Raw genomic sequence first — 16538 nt, 5'->3', positions numbered from 1 at the left:
CCCCCTCCACGTCTCGCCCTCCTCTTTCCGTACCATCCATCTCCCTGTGGTATCATTTACTGACGCGACATTATTTTCACAAAATGTAAATTATTGTAACAACACGCGACATTATTGTCACAACGCGTTATATAATTGTAACAACACGCGACATTATTGTCACAACACATTATATTCAACAACACAGCAAAGATAAGCTCAAAACTCTTTTTCGTTGTAGGAAAAAAAAGTTCCTATCAGAACGCGGCACAGCTGTAAGGAGATAAAACACATTGAGAGAGAGTCGGCTTTCTTTTGAACACAATCATCAGCCACTAGCAACAAAAAAGATATACATCATCAGCCACTAGCAATAAAAAAGATATACAACATATCATTAAAATAAGATACAAGTAAATTTCTCAGATCTGGCACCGGTTGTTGTGTTCATTTCGCCAGAAGCACGAGCTAGTGGTCAGCAATGATAGAACTGCCTGGCAGTTCATGCCCGTTAGAAAAAGCATTAAAAAACAGAGCACAAAGTTCATTAATACAATGTTCATTAATGTTCCTTAACACAATGTTCATTAATGTTCCTTAACACAATGTTCATTAATGTTCCTTAACACAATGTTCATTAATGTTCATGTTCATTAAAATAATGTTTGATAAAACAATGTTATTAATGTTCATTAATACAATATTCATCAAGGCTCATTAACACAATGTACATTAATACATTGTTCATGTTCATTAAAACAAGGTTCCAAAATCTGTTCATTCATGTTCATTTACACAATATTCATTTATGTTTCTTAACACAATTTTCAGGAATGTTCATTAACCCAACCTTCATTAACCCAATATCCATTAACCCAACCTTCATTAACCCAACCTTCATTAACACAACCTTCATTAACACAACCTTCATTAACCCAACCTTCATTAACCCAACCTTCATTAACACTCAAATAGGAATAGGAACTTCTGGAAAAAAAAACCAACTCGACATCAGAGCAAGATAAATGCAAAGAGCACGAAAGACGACACTGAGAAAGGAACATGACACAAATGTACGGTTGACTGTTGAGAAAGGAACACATTGTTGAGAAAGGAACAGTCTGTTGAGAAAGGAACATAAAGTAGAGAAAGGAACACTTTATTGAGAAAGGAACAGACTGTTGAGAAAGGAACATAAAGTAGAGAAAGGAACACTTTATTGAGAAAGGAACACACTGTTGAGAAAGGAACACATTATTGAGAAAGGAACACTTTATTGAAAAAGGAACATACTGTTGAGAAAGGAACATAAAGTAGAGAAAGGAACACTTTATTGAGAAAGGAACATACTGCTGAGAAAGGAACACATTATTGAGAAAGGAACACTTTATTGAGAAAGGAACATACTGTTGAGAAAGGAACAGTCTGTTGAGAAAGGAACACAATGTTGAAAAAGGAATATAAAGTAGAGAAAGGAACACTTTATTGAGAAAGGAACATACCGTTGAGAAAGGAACAGAACATACTGTTGAGAAAGGAACATGATACAAATGTATTGAACATACTGTTGAGAAAGGAACATTCTGTTGAGAAAGAAACATAATGCCCAAGTTTCTTGACTTCTCTCACAAAATAGCATCTCAGCATGATAGGATGAACCACATTGCATGTCAGCATGGCAGCACGAACCACATTGCATGTCAGCATGGCAGCACGAACCACATTGCATCTCAGCATGGCAGCACGAACCACATTGCATCTCAGCATGGCAGCACGAACCACATTGCATCTCAGCATGGTAGGATGAACCACATTGCATGTCAGCATGGCAGCACGAACCACATTGCATCTCAGCATGGTAGGACGAACCACATTGCATCTCAGCATGGTAGGATGAACCACATTGCATCTCAGCATGGTAGCACGAACCACATTGCATGTCAGCATGGTAGGACAAACCACAATGCATCTCAGCATGGTAGGATGAACCACATTCGTGACTTTGCTACATTAGTTTAGAGAGAAACATAAAAAAATAGAAAAATATTCTGCTTTTTTTTTTTTTACATCCATGGCAAAAAGGAGAGCTTGTGGTGAACATTCGTTCTGGCAATGCCCTTATCTGTGGAATGTACCGAGACATTTTCCATTCACAAAAACCCAACAACACCGCAATCACAAACCAGCGACAACGATGGCTGTCCTAAAAAACTGGACAATAAATAGTTCTTCTTCCACGATACAGCACAGGAATACAAGACTACAACAGTAACAACCATTAAATAGATTATAATTATATTATTTTATAGATAGATATATAGATAAATGGAGTAGGGATGCTATTTGCTTGCACGTCCATTTTTGTTCAGTTTTCCCAACCCCAAAGTGAGTAAATACACACAAACACACACACACACACACACACACATAGTTGTTCACAGACACACACACACACAAACACACACACACACACATAGTTGTTCACACACACACACACACACACACACATAGTTGTTCACAGACACACACACACACACACACAGAGTTGTTCACAAACACACACACACACACATAGTTGTTCACAGACACACACACACGCACACACAGAGTTGTTCACACACACACACACACACACACACACACACACGCACACACGCACACACACAGAGATAAATATAGACATAAACACGCACAAATTATATTGCTTTCCAAAGACCCACCCTGTGTCTTTTTGATTAGTCAGCCAATCATGAGTTCTACCAAGATGTATACAGAGATCTAGATAATGTGTCACGACGCGGTGGAATCAGGCGCTCGTCAATTATGGGACATAAGGAGCTATTGGTATCGTCTAAATTCCATCTTAATTTCATTTGTCTATTTGCCTTGCTTTTGATGAAAAAACTATCCCATCTATGTTGGCTACAAGTCAAGATATTGGCCATTGAAGGAGGTGGGGGGTCGCCTGGTTTCAGAGGTAAAGTTAGCGAGAAAATGGCCGCCAGAGTTGAGTTATTTCTTTAGCTTGAGAGTCAGTGGAAACTGAACATTTACGTTTTGTATGTCTTTGATCAACGTTGTTCAGTTCCACACAGAAATGTTTTCTTTGTTTGGAATGAAAAGTGTTGAGCAAAAAAACCCAAAATTCAATGAAAAATTCCCAAACCTGCGGAAAAATGCCAATTTCTCGACTTTCATTCTTTTGACGAGCGCCTGATTTCACCACGCTGCCTCACATATGATCACATGTTCTTTATCATGAAAGTGACAGGAAAAATGTGATTAAGTACAGAGAAACTCTAGAAATAAAACTCCAATCCACCCACAGCCCCAGGAAACCCTAGGACAAAGATTGTGAAAGAACTGACTTGAAAACCTCAACACAACGTCGAAAAACCTCGGGACTTCATCAGCATCGCGCGACCCCAGTGCTTTCTTGTCCTATCTCCATTTTTAATAACAGTGAAAACAGTTCATAACAAAGAGTGAGCTTAAGAAGAAGTCACATTTTCATTATAAAAAAAATGGAGATAGGACAAGAAAGCACGGAGGTCGCCATCGGGTCACAGTTGACAACGTCACCACCGACCCATAAAAACGGCCATCTCATCTGACTCTCACACGCACGCACAAGCCGACTAACCAATCAGCAGACAATTTCACCTCCGTTATTTGACAAATACAAGCGTTAGTTTGATCATTTCAAAAATCGAATTCAGACAGTAATTTGGCTTTACCAGGGTTGTGGGGCAGCTAAAAATTGTGTTTTGGGGTGAAATTACGAAAACTGGGCGGGGTTATTACTTATTACATGGATATTTCCTGGATATTTCCTGGATATTTCCTGAACAATGTCCAAAAACATATGTAAGCGTTTCTGTACCCAAAAGTGATGTTTGGAGGGATTTTAGAGCAGAGAGAAGAGACTTTTCAAAGGAAAATAATAGCTACTTTTCGTCTCAAAAAAGCGTGTATATGACCTTATGCAGTTGCGAGCGCCATAAAACCCTCTACTATTTTTTTAAAAAGCGTGTTTTTCACCACTCATATGCTTTAGTACCAGTAGGACAACTCCGTTCTACTTCTGCTGTGTTGACATCATCAAGTAATAATAAATAATAATAAATAGCATTTGTATAGCGCATATCCCCGCTCAACAGCAGGCTCTATGCGCTTTACACTATATTATTACCCCAGCAGACCATAGAACACTGAAACATTCTCAGCTTCCCGGGAAGCATACAGTGCAAGCAGCTGATTAAGCGCTCAAACACTAACAAACTGACAAGATCTTTCGCTGCCTATAGCCGGGTACCCATTCCCACCTGGGTGAAGTGAGGAAAATTCGTGTAAAGTGCCTTTCCCAAGGACACAACGTCGGGTCCCTGACGGGATTCGAACCCACGACCTTACGGTTGCGAGTCCCGGAGCCTAACCACTAGGCCACCGACGCCATGTATTAGTTTGAAACATGTTCTGAAAGTCATTAATGGAAAGAGAACTATTTTGGCACTTAGTCGGACCTTTATCGGCCGTCTTCTCAAAATGCAAATGTTTCCACCCTTCCCCCCATTTTTCTGCTCTATTTCTTACTCAATTTTAACGTAACTTTCACACAATGTTAACAACACCTAGGTTCTAAAAAATTGTCTTGAGGAATTTTCCATTGCATATGAAGCTTTTGATAAATTGCTTCCGAAAGCTTGATTTTTTCCCCGTTTTTTTTTTCACAGACGATTTTTAAGTGCCATAAAATGAAAACTAAACCATAATAAACCAAAAATTTCTCAGGTCTATTTTTAGATCTATACTTTTTCTACGTCCATACTAAATTACAAGTGTGTCGATAAACATGTGAAAACAATGGGATCAAAAGAGGTAAACAACATCCAATATGGCCACTGTTTCCATAGCAACTGAACCATATTTACTTTTTCTAACAATAGATTTCAAATCCTCAAATGATACGTTGATGTCTCACAGAAAATATGAGCTCTCTAGGCCACTCTAGGGTTTGCAATAGCAGAGATAGCCTCCGGGTGCCCCACCACCTCTGAAAAAATTGGACTGGGTCTGTTAGTTTAAGTACAAAGTGGCAAAATGAAATAAAGGTCGACACACTTTCAACAACATTCTTTACAGTAAAGTTAATGCCATGAAACAAGAAGTAATTTTGAACATGAGCATGCAATGTAACGGTTAGAACAGGCAATGGCGATGGGAAAAATAGATTTTGACGGAAAAAAATGAAACACTCATCAAACAAGAGAAAGCAAATCAGCTTGGGTATCTAATCATTTAAATCATGTACAGGCCAAGAGCACAATTCACAAATTTCTGCGCAGCTTTTTATTGGAAAGCAATTTTCCAATTTTTATTTGAGTCATGATGTTTCTTCCAAGTCTGGTTACATTGTTCTGTTGATTCAAGACTGCAAGAACGAATTTACTCATTTGTCGCTAAACTGATGCTTTGAAAAAGTGAAATTAGATATTTTCGTTTCCTAAATTACAAATCCTTTCCAAGTTTTCACTAACAATAATAAGTAGATCTACTTATAAATAATGGAAAATGTTAAGAAACAAAACGGAGGAATCCCATCACGGCCGATATATTGGCGATACGTCTGAAAGGGGTGTGGACTGGCCCCAAAATAGCGGCAATACGTTCGGAAAGAGTTAATCTCCGCAGAAATGTTTTTAAATGGACATAAAAGGTGTTGAAACATAAAAACAAAACTTTTTAAAAATATTGTCAAATCGGCGTAAAAATGCAAATTTCTTCCATTTTAGTATTTTTTTGACGAGCAGTTGATTTCACCACGATGCCTCTCTCTCTCTCTCTCTCTCTCTCTCCCTCTCTCTTTCTCTCTCTCTCTCTCTCCCTCTCTCTTTCTCTCTCTCTCTCTCTCTCTCTCCCTCTCTCTCTCTCTCCCTCTCCCTCTCTCTCTCTCTCTCACACACAAACACACATATTATATATATATATAAATATACATCAATAAGAGAATAATATAATGTCCTTAGAGATAGGCACATAGATATTTGCATCCAAGGTGTGAGAGACTGGAAATGATGACCAGGAGACTTTCACACAAAGCTGACCGACTGCATAGACACAGAGAGGGGCAGCATACCACCCTCGGCCACACACAATTGGTCGCTTTTAAGCACAAGGTCAAGGGGGCTATCCCGAAAAAAGCTATTTTGAGAAAATCGAAGGTAAAATTTTTGCCCTTTGTTCAGTTTCTTTAAAAGAAAAGGAGAGTTTTCTTTATCATCATCATCATCATCATTATTGCCTTTCTCACCCTGCACCAGGGTATAGGCCACAGACCAACACTTTCACCTTTCTCTATCCTGGACTTGCCTCTTGATGTTATTCCATGTCTTCCCACTTTTCTGGACATCAATTTCTGTGATTCTTCTCCAGGTTCCACGCGGTCTTCCCCTTGATCTCTTACCCTGTGGGTTTTCTCTATAACCAATCAAATATACACACCAATAAAACCAAACTTTTCCTATAGGTAGGACAATGCCCACTTTTGGTGTAGGTCGAGATTTCTGGAAACCCCCGAAATCTGGGTTAGCCCGCTTGTCCTTAAAGGCGACCAAGTCTAAATACACTGTGGTGTTAGTGGTCTAGAGGTTACGCTGTTGGGCTTGTAAGTGTTAGCTCATGGGTTTGAATCCCATCAGGGACCTGACGTTGTGTCCTTGGAAAAGACGCTGGACACTTACCCCGGTGGGAATGAGTCTCGGCTATTGACGGCCAAAGATCTTGTAGGTTTGTTCGAGCTTAAACGCGTGTAATCAGCACCTTGCACTGTACGCTTCCTGAGAAGCTGAGAATGTTTTTGGGTGTTCTGGTTCTAGTTCCAGAGTCTGCTGGGGTAATAATCTATATATAGTTGTAAACAGGGCTCATACTGAGCGGGACATTTTTTTTCCCCAAGACTTTTCCAAGAGTTTTCAAGACCAGATTTCTTTTTTCCAAGACAAAAGATGTGTCATTTCGGAAGAAAATTGTTCATTCAGCGGCACAAATGCATTATGGTACACTCCTGACTGCGTTCCGTCGAAGCTTTCTAAACTCCGAGGAAATATTTTTACAATAGATCTAGTTAAAAATTTGTTTTTCAAAGACTTTTCCAAGAATTTTGCTCCAAAATTCCAAGAGTTGTCCATGTCTTGGAAAATAAAAACAAATTCCAAGAGTTGTCCCAGACCTGTATGAGCCCTGTATACAGCAGACAGAGCTTGCTGTAGAGCGTAGATGTGTGCTACAGAAAAACACAAACGTATCATTATAATGATATCATAACAACAAACACAGACAGAGGAACTCCGTACCCTGACCCCAGCCTTCTTCCGCCAGGTATTGCCACGAAAAAAAGTAGAGAATTCACAACCAGTATCACCTCCCCCCTCCTCTCCCCCCCCCCCCCCCCCCCACACACACACAGCAGGACTAAACTTCCACTGGGTCCGTGGCGTCGTTGGGGTCAAATGGGAAAACGTCAAGGTCACCTCCGCTGTTCTCCGAATCCTCGCCGCTGCAGATCAGAAAAAACAAACACTGTGAGAAGTTTCCATAATTTTTTAAAAAATAGCTCGACAAAAGATGTTGAACTTTCGGAACATGAACAACATGATATAGATGGGGAGGCTGACAAAAGATCGTATCTGCGTAGATGGGCAGTATTATCCAGTGCCAGATCTGCGACAGACATCGGCGATCATGGTTCTCCATTCATTCCTTTGCTCGGATGCTCTCAAAAAAGCCACGTTTCCCTGATCTTTCCCTGTTACCCATTTGTTTAGGTTCCCTAAGTAGGTTGCTCTGGGCCTACCCCTGCCTCGTTTGTCTTCAGTTTTGCCAGTGAGAGCTAGATGTTCAAGACTCTTGTCTTTTAAGGTGTCCTAAAAACTGCATTTGTCGTTTCCTGATTGTTTTTAACATTGAGAGTCCCATGTGCGCAGATGATGGAAAGCCTTATTTTTGCAGCTTTATCCATCTGGCACACAATTTGTTAAGTAAGTAATTCCTTCACATACAGCTTTATGTCTCTCATACAATCGGGAATATCCACATATTTTCCCAAAACTTTATCAAATTTACGCTGCGGTCTCCCAATGGAAAAGTGCAAATCGATTTTAGTGCCAGAATACATTGACCTTGACCATCAAGATTCATGTATTGTGAGGCCAGAATACATTGACCTTGACCATCAACGTTCATGTGTTGTGAAGCCAGAATACATTGACCTTGACCATCAACGTTCATGTATTGTGAAGCCAGAATACATTGACCTTGACCATCAACATTCATGTATTGTGAAGCCAGAATACATTGACCTTGACCATCAACGTTCATGTGTTGTGAGGCCAGAATACATTGACCTTGACCATCAATGTTCATGTATTGTGAAGCCAGAATACATTGACCTTGACCATCAACGTTCATGTATTGTGAAGCCAGAATACATTGACCTTGACCATCAATGTTCATGTATTGTGAAGCCAGAATACATTGACCTTGACCATCAATGTTCATGTGTTGTGAGGCCAGAACACATCCACATCACTACACACAAACAGTATCTGTTACACTTCAGAAATTCCTTACTTTTCTTAAAACAGTAAGTCTCTCGGTTTTGTAAGTAGACTTAAAAACAGGGTCAACTTGCAGTAACTGGGTTTTCAAAATAATTTCTAGCTTTCCAGTGACACTGAATCAGCACCAGACGTTTCCAGCTTTTATTTCTGTTTCTATAACCATTTGCAATAACTAACAAAGTTCTGATTTATATCTTTAATTACACTCGTAAATGTCCGCACATTTTTCCAACACAAAAACGAAGAATGAACCATGGATTAGCTGTCATTGTTTTTGTTCCATACAAGAAGTTTATCTCTACCCGTGTATTTATGTATTTACACGGTTTGCTGTTTTCAGAAAATCACATGTCTCTCTTTCTTTCTTTCTTTTTTTTTCTGAGGTTTAACGGCGCTCGCAACTGCAAAAGGTCATGACATATGAGCGCCACATGATTAGAGGTGTTACAAGAGACAACAACAACAACAACAGTTAACTCCTGGATCGATAACAACAACAACAACAACAACAGTTAACTCCTGGATCGATAACAACAACAACAACAACAGGTAACTCATGGATCAATAACAACAACAACAACAACAACAGTTAACTCATGGATCGATAACAACAACAACAACAGTTAACTTACTCATCCTCACAACTGCTGGCAGACGGCGACCTTGAGTTTGGCAGGTCTCCCAGGAAGGTGGACATGACGTTGCTGCGGTCACTGTAGGAGCTGCCCGGGGCGTAGAGCTCCCCATCCTGTACAGGCATTGGGTTCGGGTCGTAGTAGTGACCATTGGCAAAGTAGCCCATAGTCGGAGCAGACGTGCTGGCTTTCCCGTGTTTGGCTGTCAGTGAGCTGGATTTCTTGATGGCGTTGGGGTTGGTAATGATGTTTTTTTTGACACTTTTGGCACTCTCTATCCCGCCGCCCGGTGGAGCGGCTCCTGGATATTTGGCACGTGCGGGTTTTTGGGCGGGCACCGGGCGGTCTGCGGCGGGTTGGTTGGGTTTCAAAGTCCTTTTTCTCATCTCAACCACGGCTTCTCCGTCGAAACCATCAACTTTCGAAATTGTCTGCACGGATTCCGAGGCAAGGTTCTCCTTATTGGAGCTCCTTTCCAGCGAAGAATTGTGAGCCTCCGATTTCTCACCACCGTCTATCAAGAAACTTTGAAAATCCTCGCGGCGCAGAAAAGTGGATGTGCGCGACTCAGCGCCGGGGTTGCTTTCTGCTTTACCAGCGAAAATGTTTTGGATATTGTCGTCAGCTTCTAGCGAGCGGATCAGAGCTCCGTTGGGCACCGAGGGAGTCCGGCTGATCGTGGCAAAACCTGGCCGTTTGCTCCGCCCAAAAGTCCCGTGATTGACAGGCACGGGCACAGAGCTGTAGGGGCTGGCCACGGCCGGCGGGATCGGTGATGAGTGACCTTGACTGCTGTCAGGGGTCGCGTACACCGGGCTTGTCGGAGCTTCCAGGCCAAGGTCAACCGTGGAGATCTGGGCCACGGGGAGCTCTATGGTACCTCCGGAGGAAGACTGGGGAAAAAGAGAACACGGAACTACAGCGGCCAGACGATGAAGAATGATACATGAATCAATAAATAACATTTGAGAGGCGTGCTGACAAAACAAGTTACTTCTCGCGAACCAAGAAAGGAGATATTGGCTGAAAATCGATGCTGGGGTCAGATTTATAGATTTTCCATTGATGCCAATTTGTTCAAGACTAACTTGTCTTTTATAATTAATTCCATACTTACAAATTGTACAAACTCCATCTATAAAGTTGATGTATAAATTTTCATAAGGCTAAAATCTGAAAAGTAACTCATTTTGTCAGCACACCCCACATTTGTGTCACTTGGCGCTGGAATCAGGAGCTGCGCAATGTTTGGGCATATAGTTATCTGTATAAAGTCTGCTCACTTGTCTTGATTTTGATGAACAAAATGTCCATCTATCTTGAAAAAAGATGAGAAATTTACGATTAAAGGAGGTGTGGGTCGCCTAGTGACAGAGGGAAAATTTGCGAGAAAATGGCGGCCAAAGTTTGGTGACTTTCAAAGCCTGAGAGTCCTTGGAAACTGTACATATATTTTTTGTGCCTTTGATCAAAGTTTTCCGTAAAATCCATACAGAAATGTGTTTTTAAATGGACATTAAAGGTATAGGGGCAAAGAAAAAGAAGTGCTGAACTATAAAACCCGAAATGTCCGACAGGAAGAGAGGCCAGAAAGAAGCAGTCATGTGACCAGACTGACCTGCTGCTCTCGGTGGTCGTCCAACATCTGCTGCGCCCAGTGCAGTAGTCCCGGGGCGTCCGACGGGATACTGACCACTGGGTCCTTCTTGTGGAGTAGTACCAGAACACGGCATAGCTGGTGAATCACTCCTCTGGGGGAGGCGGGGAGGGGGGGGGGGGAACCCGTTGCCACACTCGTTATGACCGTATCAATCATTGTCAACCCTTTGAATCACTCCTCTGGGGGGGGGGGCACACACGTTATGACAGTATCAATCATTGCTCAACGGGTGAATCACTCCTCTGGGAGTGAGAAGTTGTTTTAGTTTTAGTAGAGGGTTTTACGGCGCTTGCAACTGCATGAGGTCATATGAGGGCCAAGGGGTGGATGTCAACAGAGAAGTCCTAACAGGGAATCAGACTTACTCTGCTCACCTCTTTAGCTTCAACAGCACAAAGTCTGCTTCGATTATCAAAGCACCCCGGAAATAGCGAGTCACAAGTGTGTGACAAACATACAAAAGAATTAGAGGAAAATGACGATAGTAAGGATTAGGAAAGAAAAAGCAGCAGTTCCCTGTTGTAGATCAGGCACAGTTATGAATGTGACATTGATGAATCAGCCCATTTACAATTTTACTGAGCATGAACGAGAAATGTCCCCCCCTTTGGGATTGGCCAAAAGACACTTCAGTCACTGGCACCGCCCCGGGGGTGGGTTAGTTGGGGGTACACGTTATGACAGTATCAATCATTTCTCAACTGTGGGAGACAACAAGCCAAAGGCCAGTAAAAGAAGACATACAGGAGAAGAAATGAAAATGGATTGGACACACCCTGAGGAGACCCCCGACAAGCATCATCGGACAGGCTTTAACGTGGAACCCACAAGGAAAACGTAAGAAGGGAAGACCAAAGATGACATGGAGGCGAGCAGTATCAGCGGAAATTGAAAAAACGGGGACATCATGGAAACAGATAGAAAAGGATGCACAGGACAGGCTTCGCTGGAGTAATGCTGTTGATGGCCTGTGCTCCACTGGGAGGTAAAAAGGGCGAGAGAGAGAGAGAGGGAGGGAGAGAGAGAGAGAGAGAGAGAGAGAGAGAGAGAGAGAGAGGGGGGAGAGAGGAGAGAGAGAGAGGAGAGAGAGAGAGAGATAGAGAGAGAGAGAGAGAGAGAGAGAGAGAGAGAGGGAGGGAGAGAGAGAGAGAGAGAGAGAGAGAGAGAGAGAGAGAGAGAGAGAGAGAGAGAGAGAGAGAGAGAGAGAGAGATAGCCTCAGCATGTCGCGACATCAGTGCTTTCTTATTGTTTCTCCATTTCTTGAACAGTGAAAATGTGACTTCTTCTTTAAGCTCACTCTTTGTTATGAACTGTTTTCACTGTTATTAATAATGGGGATATGACAAGAAAGCACTGAGGTCGTGAGGTATTACAATAGTTCCTTCATTTCATTCTGTACACGTTTTGTTTCGATTAGTTTAGTAAGAGTTTTAAGGCGCTCACAACTATGTAAGGTCATATGAGCACGCGAAACACAAGTTGCTTGCAATCCCAGCAGTTCACAGCATGGCTTGGTTTTCCTTTATGATAAGGCTAAACATCTCAAGACAAAAATCCAGTTTTTAAAAGTTTAAAAATAAAGACAGCAATTTACATTTTAAAAGAACAATTATCTACATTTTAAAGTAAAGGCCAATGGCCTTTATAAAATCAAAAATTCAAAATATTTCTTTCAGGTCTCTCCTGAAGTCCAGACATTAAATATCCCTTGTTCCCTCAAATAAAAACATGAGTCAGAAGTAAAAGACCTAGTCTTCTGATCTGCAACAAAGAAAGATACAGAAGGTCATTCTTACCATCATCCATCAAAATGCTTCCATCTTAACCATCTTGTTACAAGTATTCATATGACCTTAGAGCATGCATCAGAATACCATTGAGTTACAGTCAGAATACTGAGTATGTATCTAGCTTAAGATTATTAGTGTTTATACCACTGTTCATTTTTATCATGCATGTCACTGTAAGTCTGTGTTAGTGTGCATGTGTGCGTGTGTGTGTGCGCGCGCGCGTATGCATGTGTGTCTGTGTATGTGTGAGTGTGTGTGTGTGTGTGTGTGTGTGTGTGCGCGCGCATGTATGCATGTGTGTCTGTGTGTGTGTGTGTGTGTATGTGTGCGTGCATGTATGGATGTGTGTCTGTGTCTGTGTGTGTGTGCGCGTGTATGTCTGTGCGTGCGTGTGTGTATGTGTGTACGTGGTGAAACACCAAACCAATGTGCCAGGATCTGGACAATAAAGATGTATCTTATAAAAGACGAATCTTATCTCATCTTATCGTATCTTACTTGTATGTGGGGAGCCGTGGGTCGGAGGCGGCCATCGCTCGGGTCTTGCTCCGTGTCTGACTCAGAAGAGCCATCAGCGTGTCGGCCTGGGGGCGGAGCCTGTCCAGCTCATTAGCATATTCCAGCGGGTCGATCCGGTGCGGGGAGTAGTCTGCTTGGCTCTCTGTCTCTGCTCAAATCCGACGTAAAAATTAGCAAACATAGTTGTGCAAAATCAAGACACTCCATCCCCCCCCCTTCTATCTATTCTCCCCCCCCCCCCACTCTTCCCTGCCTCCCCTCCTTTCTCCCACTCCTCCCTCTACCCCACTCCTTCCTCCCTCCTTCTCTTTCCTCCTCCACTCTTCCTCCCTCCCTCTCTTTCCTCCTCCACTCTTCCTTCCTCCCTCTCTTTCCTCCTCCCTCTCCTCCACCCATCCTTGCCTCCCTCTCTTCCCTCCTTCCTCCCTCTCTTCCCTCCTTCCTCCCTCTCTTCCCTCCTCCCTCCCTCTCTTCCTTCCTCCTCCTCCCACTCCCCACCTTTTCTCCCCATGCACACAAGAAAGAAGTAAAACTAGAAAATATTTATAACATTTCTGAAAGTTTGGTAAATGTTCAGTTTCCACTTGACCGACATTTTGGTAAATGTTCAGTTTCCACTAGACTGAAAGTTTGGTAAATGTTCAGTTTCCACTAGACTGAAAGTTTGGTAAATGTTCAGTTTCCACTAGACTGAAAGTTTGGTAAATGTTCAGTTTCCACTTGACCGACATTTTGGTAAATGTTCAGTTTCCACTAGACTGAAAGTTTGGTAAATGTTCAGTTTCCACTAGACTGAAAGTTTGGTAAATGTTCAGTTTCCACTAGACTGAAAGTTTGGTAAATGTTCAGTTTCCACTTGACCGACATTTTGGTAAATGTTCAGTTTCCACTAGACTGAAAGTTTGGTAAATGTTCAGTTTCCACTAGACTGAAAGTTTGGTAAATGTTCAGTTTCCACTAGACTGAAAGTTTGGTAAATGTTCAGTTTCCACTAGACTGACAGTTTGGTAAATGTTCAGTTTCCACTAGACTGACAGTTTGAGTTTGGTAAATGTTCAGTGTCCACTAGACTGACAGTTTGGTAAATGTTCAGTTTCCACTAGACTGACAGTTTGGTAAATGTTCAGTTTCCACTAGACTGAAAGTTTGGTAAATGTTCAGTTTCCACTAGACTGACAGTTTGGTAAATGTTCAGTTTCCTTTAGACTGAAAGTTTGGTAAATGTTCAGTTTCCACTTGACTCAAAGTTTGGTAAATGTTCAGTTTCCACTTGACTCAAAGTTGACAGGGAACAGTGGAAAATTACAATGACAAAAACTTAGTGTGTGAACCAAGGAATGTGCGTAGACGCAGAGAGAAAGAGAGAAGGAAGAAAGAAAGAAGGAACGAAGGAACATGAGATTGTGCACATAGAGAGAGAGAACATGAGATTGTGCACAGAGAGAGAGAGAAAGAAAGAAAGAAGGAACATAAGATTGAGAAGAGAGAGAGAGAGAAAGAAAGAAAAAAGGAACATGAGATTGTGCAGAGAGAGAGAGAGAAAAAGAAAGAAAGAAGGAACATTAGATTGTGAAGAGAGAGAGAGAGAGAAAGAAAGAAAGAAGGAACATAAGATTGTGTACAGACAGAGAAAGAAAGAAGGAAGGAACATGAGATTGTGCACAGACAGAGAGAGAGAGAAAGAAAGAAAGAAGGAACATAAGATTGTGAAGAGAGAGAGAGAGAAAGAAAGAAAGAAGGAACATAAGATTGTGCACACAGAGAGAAAGAAAGAAAGAAGGAACATGAAATTGTGCAGAGAGAGAGAGAGAGAAAGAAAGAAGGAACATAAGATTGTGTACAGAGAGAGGGAGAAAGAACGAAAGAAGAAACATGAGATTGTGCACATAGAGAGAAAGAAAGAAAGAAGGAACGAAGGAACTTGAGATTGTGCGCAGAGAGAGAGAGAGAAAGAAAGAAAGAAGGAACATGAGATTGTGCACACAGAGAGAAAGAAAGAAAGAAGGAACGAAGGAACTTGAGATTGTACACAGAGAGAAAGAGAAAGAAAGAAAGAAAGCAGGAACATGAGATTGTGCACACAGGGAGAAAGAAAGAAAGAAAGAAAGAAGGAACATGAGACTGTGCAGAGAGAGAGAAAGAAAGAAGAAAAATGAGATAGTGCATAGAGAGAGAAAGAAAGAAAGAAGGAACGAAGGAACTTGAGATAGTGCACAGAAAGAGGGAGAAAGAAAGAAAGAAAGAAAGAAAGAAGGAACATGACATAGTGCAGTGAAAAAGAAAGAAGAAAAACGACATTGTGCAAAGAGAAAGAAAGAAAGAAAAAAAGCAGGACAAACGAATAGGCCAACCATGTGGCTGTACAGAAGTAAATGTGTCACACAACAACAACGACGACGCGGTGGAATCAGGCGCTCCTCAATTTCTGGACAGGTAGAGTTACTGGAATCATCGGAAAGCTTATTCATTTGTCTTGCTTTCAATGAAAAAAACACCCACACATCTATACTGAATAGAAGTCGAAATATTTGCCATTGAAGGAAGTGGGGGTTGAATGGTTTCAGGGTTCAGGGGTAAAATCATCGATAAAATGGCCGCCAAAGTTTGGTAACTTCTATAGCTTGATAGTCCTTTAAAACTGAAAATGTACATTTTTTGTGCCATTAATCAACGTTTTTCCGTAAAATTCACATAGAAATGTGTTTTTATTTGGACATAAAAGATGTCGAGCGAAAAAACAAAAATTTGATAATTAAAATTGTCGAACTGGAGGAAAAATGCCTGTTTCTTTGATGACTTCATTATTTTGATGAGCGCCTGATTTCACCACGATGCCTCAAAAATGACAAAGATTTTGTGACATCTGTCAGCAGGTCACTCACCGAAGCCGTCGTTCTGGTACGTGGGGAACTGAAACATACACGCGATCACAGCAGTGAGTCAGTTTAGTTTTAGTTAGAGTTTTAAGGCACTTGCAACACAATAAGGTCATATACGTGCCAAAGATTAGAGATGTTACAAGAGAGTAACAAACACAAAAATGAAGGAGGGGAGATAGAGACGATAGATTTTTTGGAGGAAAGAAGGAGCAAACCACACCAGATCACCCACCAACCACCCACTGCACTTAGCACGGGCTTGATCCTCCACTGAAATAAGTTTTAAAAGAACTGAATCAAATAAAGAACTGTTTATAATTTTTAAAAAGAATTGTTTAAACATCAAATACAGGGCTGTTTCTACATCTAAATACAGGGGAAAAAAAAAAAAAGATTTGAGAATCATTCTTATATTATTATTGTTTCCAGAACTCAGAAGAGCAGCCTATCAATTTAC

The 16538-nt window shown here is 41.4% G+C and overlaps 1 protein-coding gene across 1 annotated transcript in view; it reads right to left on the bottom strand.

Annotated features, from left to right (window-relative positions):
• Positions 1 to 6522: 6522 nt before the first annotated feature.
• The window catches only part of LOC101847162, a gene marked incomplete in the record, with an annotated part of 37348 nt that continues 27332 nt past the window's right edge, over positions 6523 to 16538 (bottom strand). Inside the window, 5 exon segments of the mRNA XM_013090018.2 lie at positions 6523 to 7534; positions 9230 to 10125; positions 10851 to 10983; positions 13182 to 13350; positions 16085 to 16112. Coding sequence (XP_012945472.1) covers positions 7450 to 7534; positions 9230 to 10125; positions 10851 to 10983; positions 13182 to 13350; positions 16085 to 16112 — 1311 coding nt within the window.

Source organism: Aplysia californica, unplaced genomic scaffold (assembly GCF_000002075.1).
Source record: "Aplysia californica isolate F4 #8 unplaced genomic scaffold, AplCal3.0 scaffold01109, whole genome shotgun sequence".
NCBI classification, from domain to species: Eukaryota; Metazoa; Mollusca; class Gastropoda; order Aplysiida; family Aplysiidae; genus Aplysia; species Aplysia californica.
This window is presented reverse-complemented; position numbering and strand designations above follow the sequence as displayed.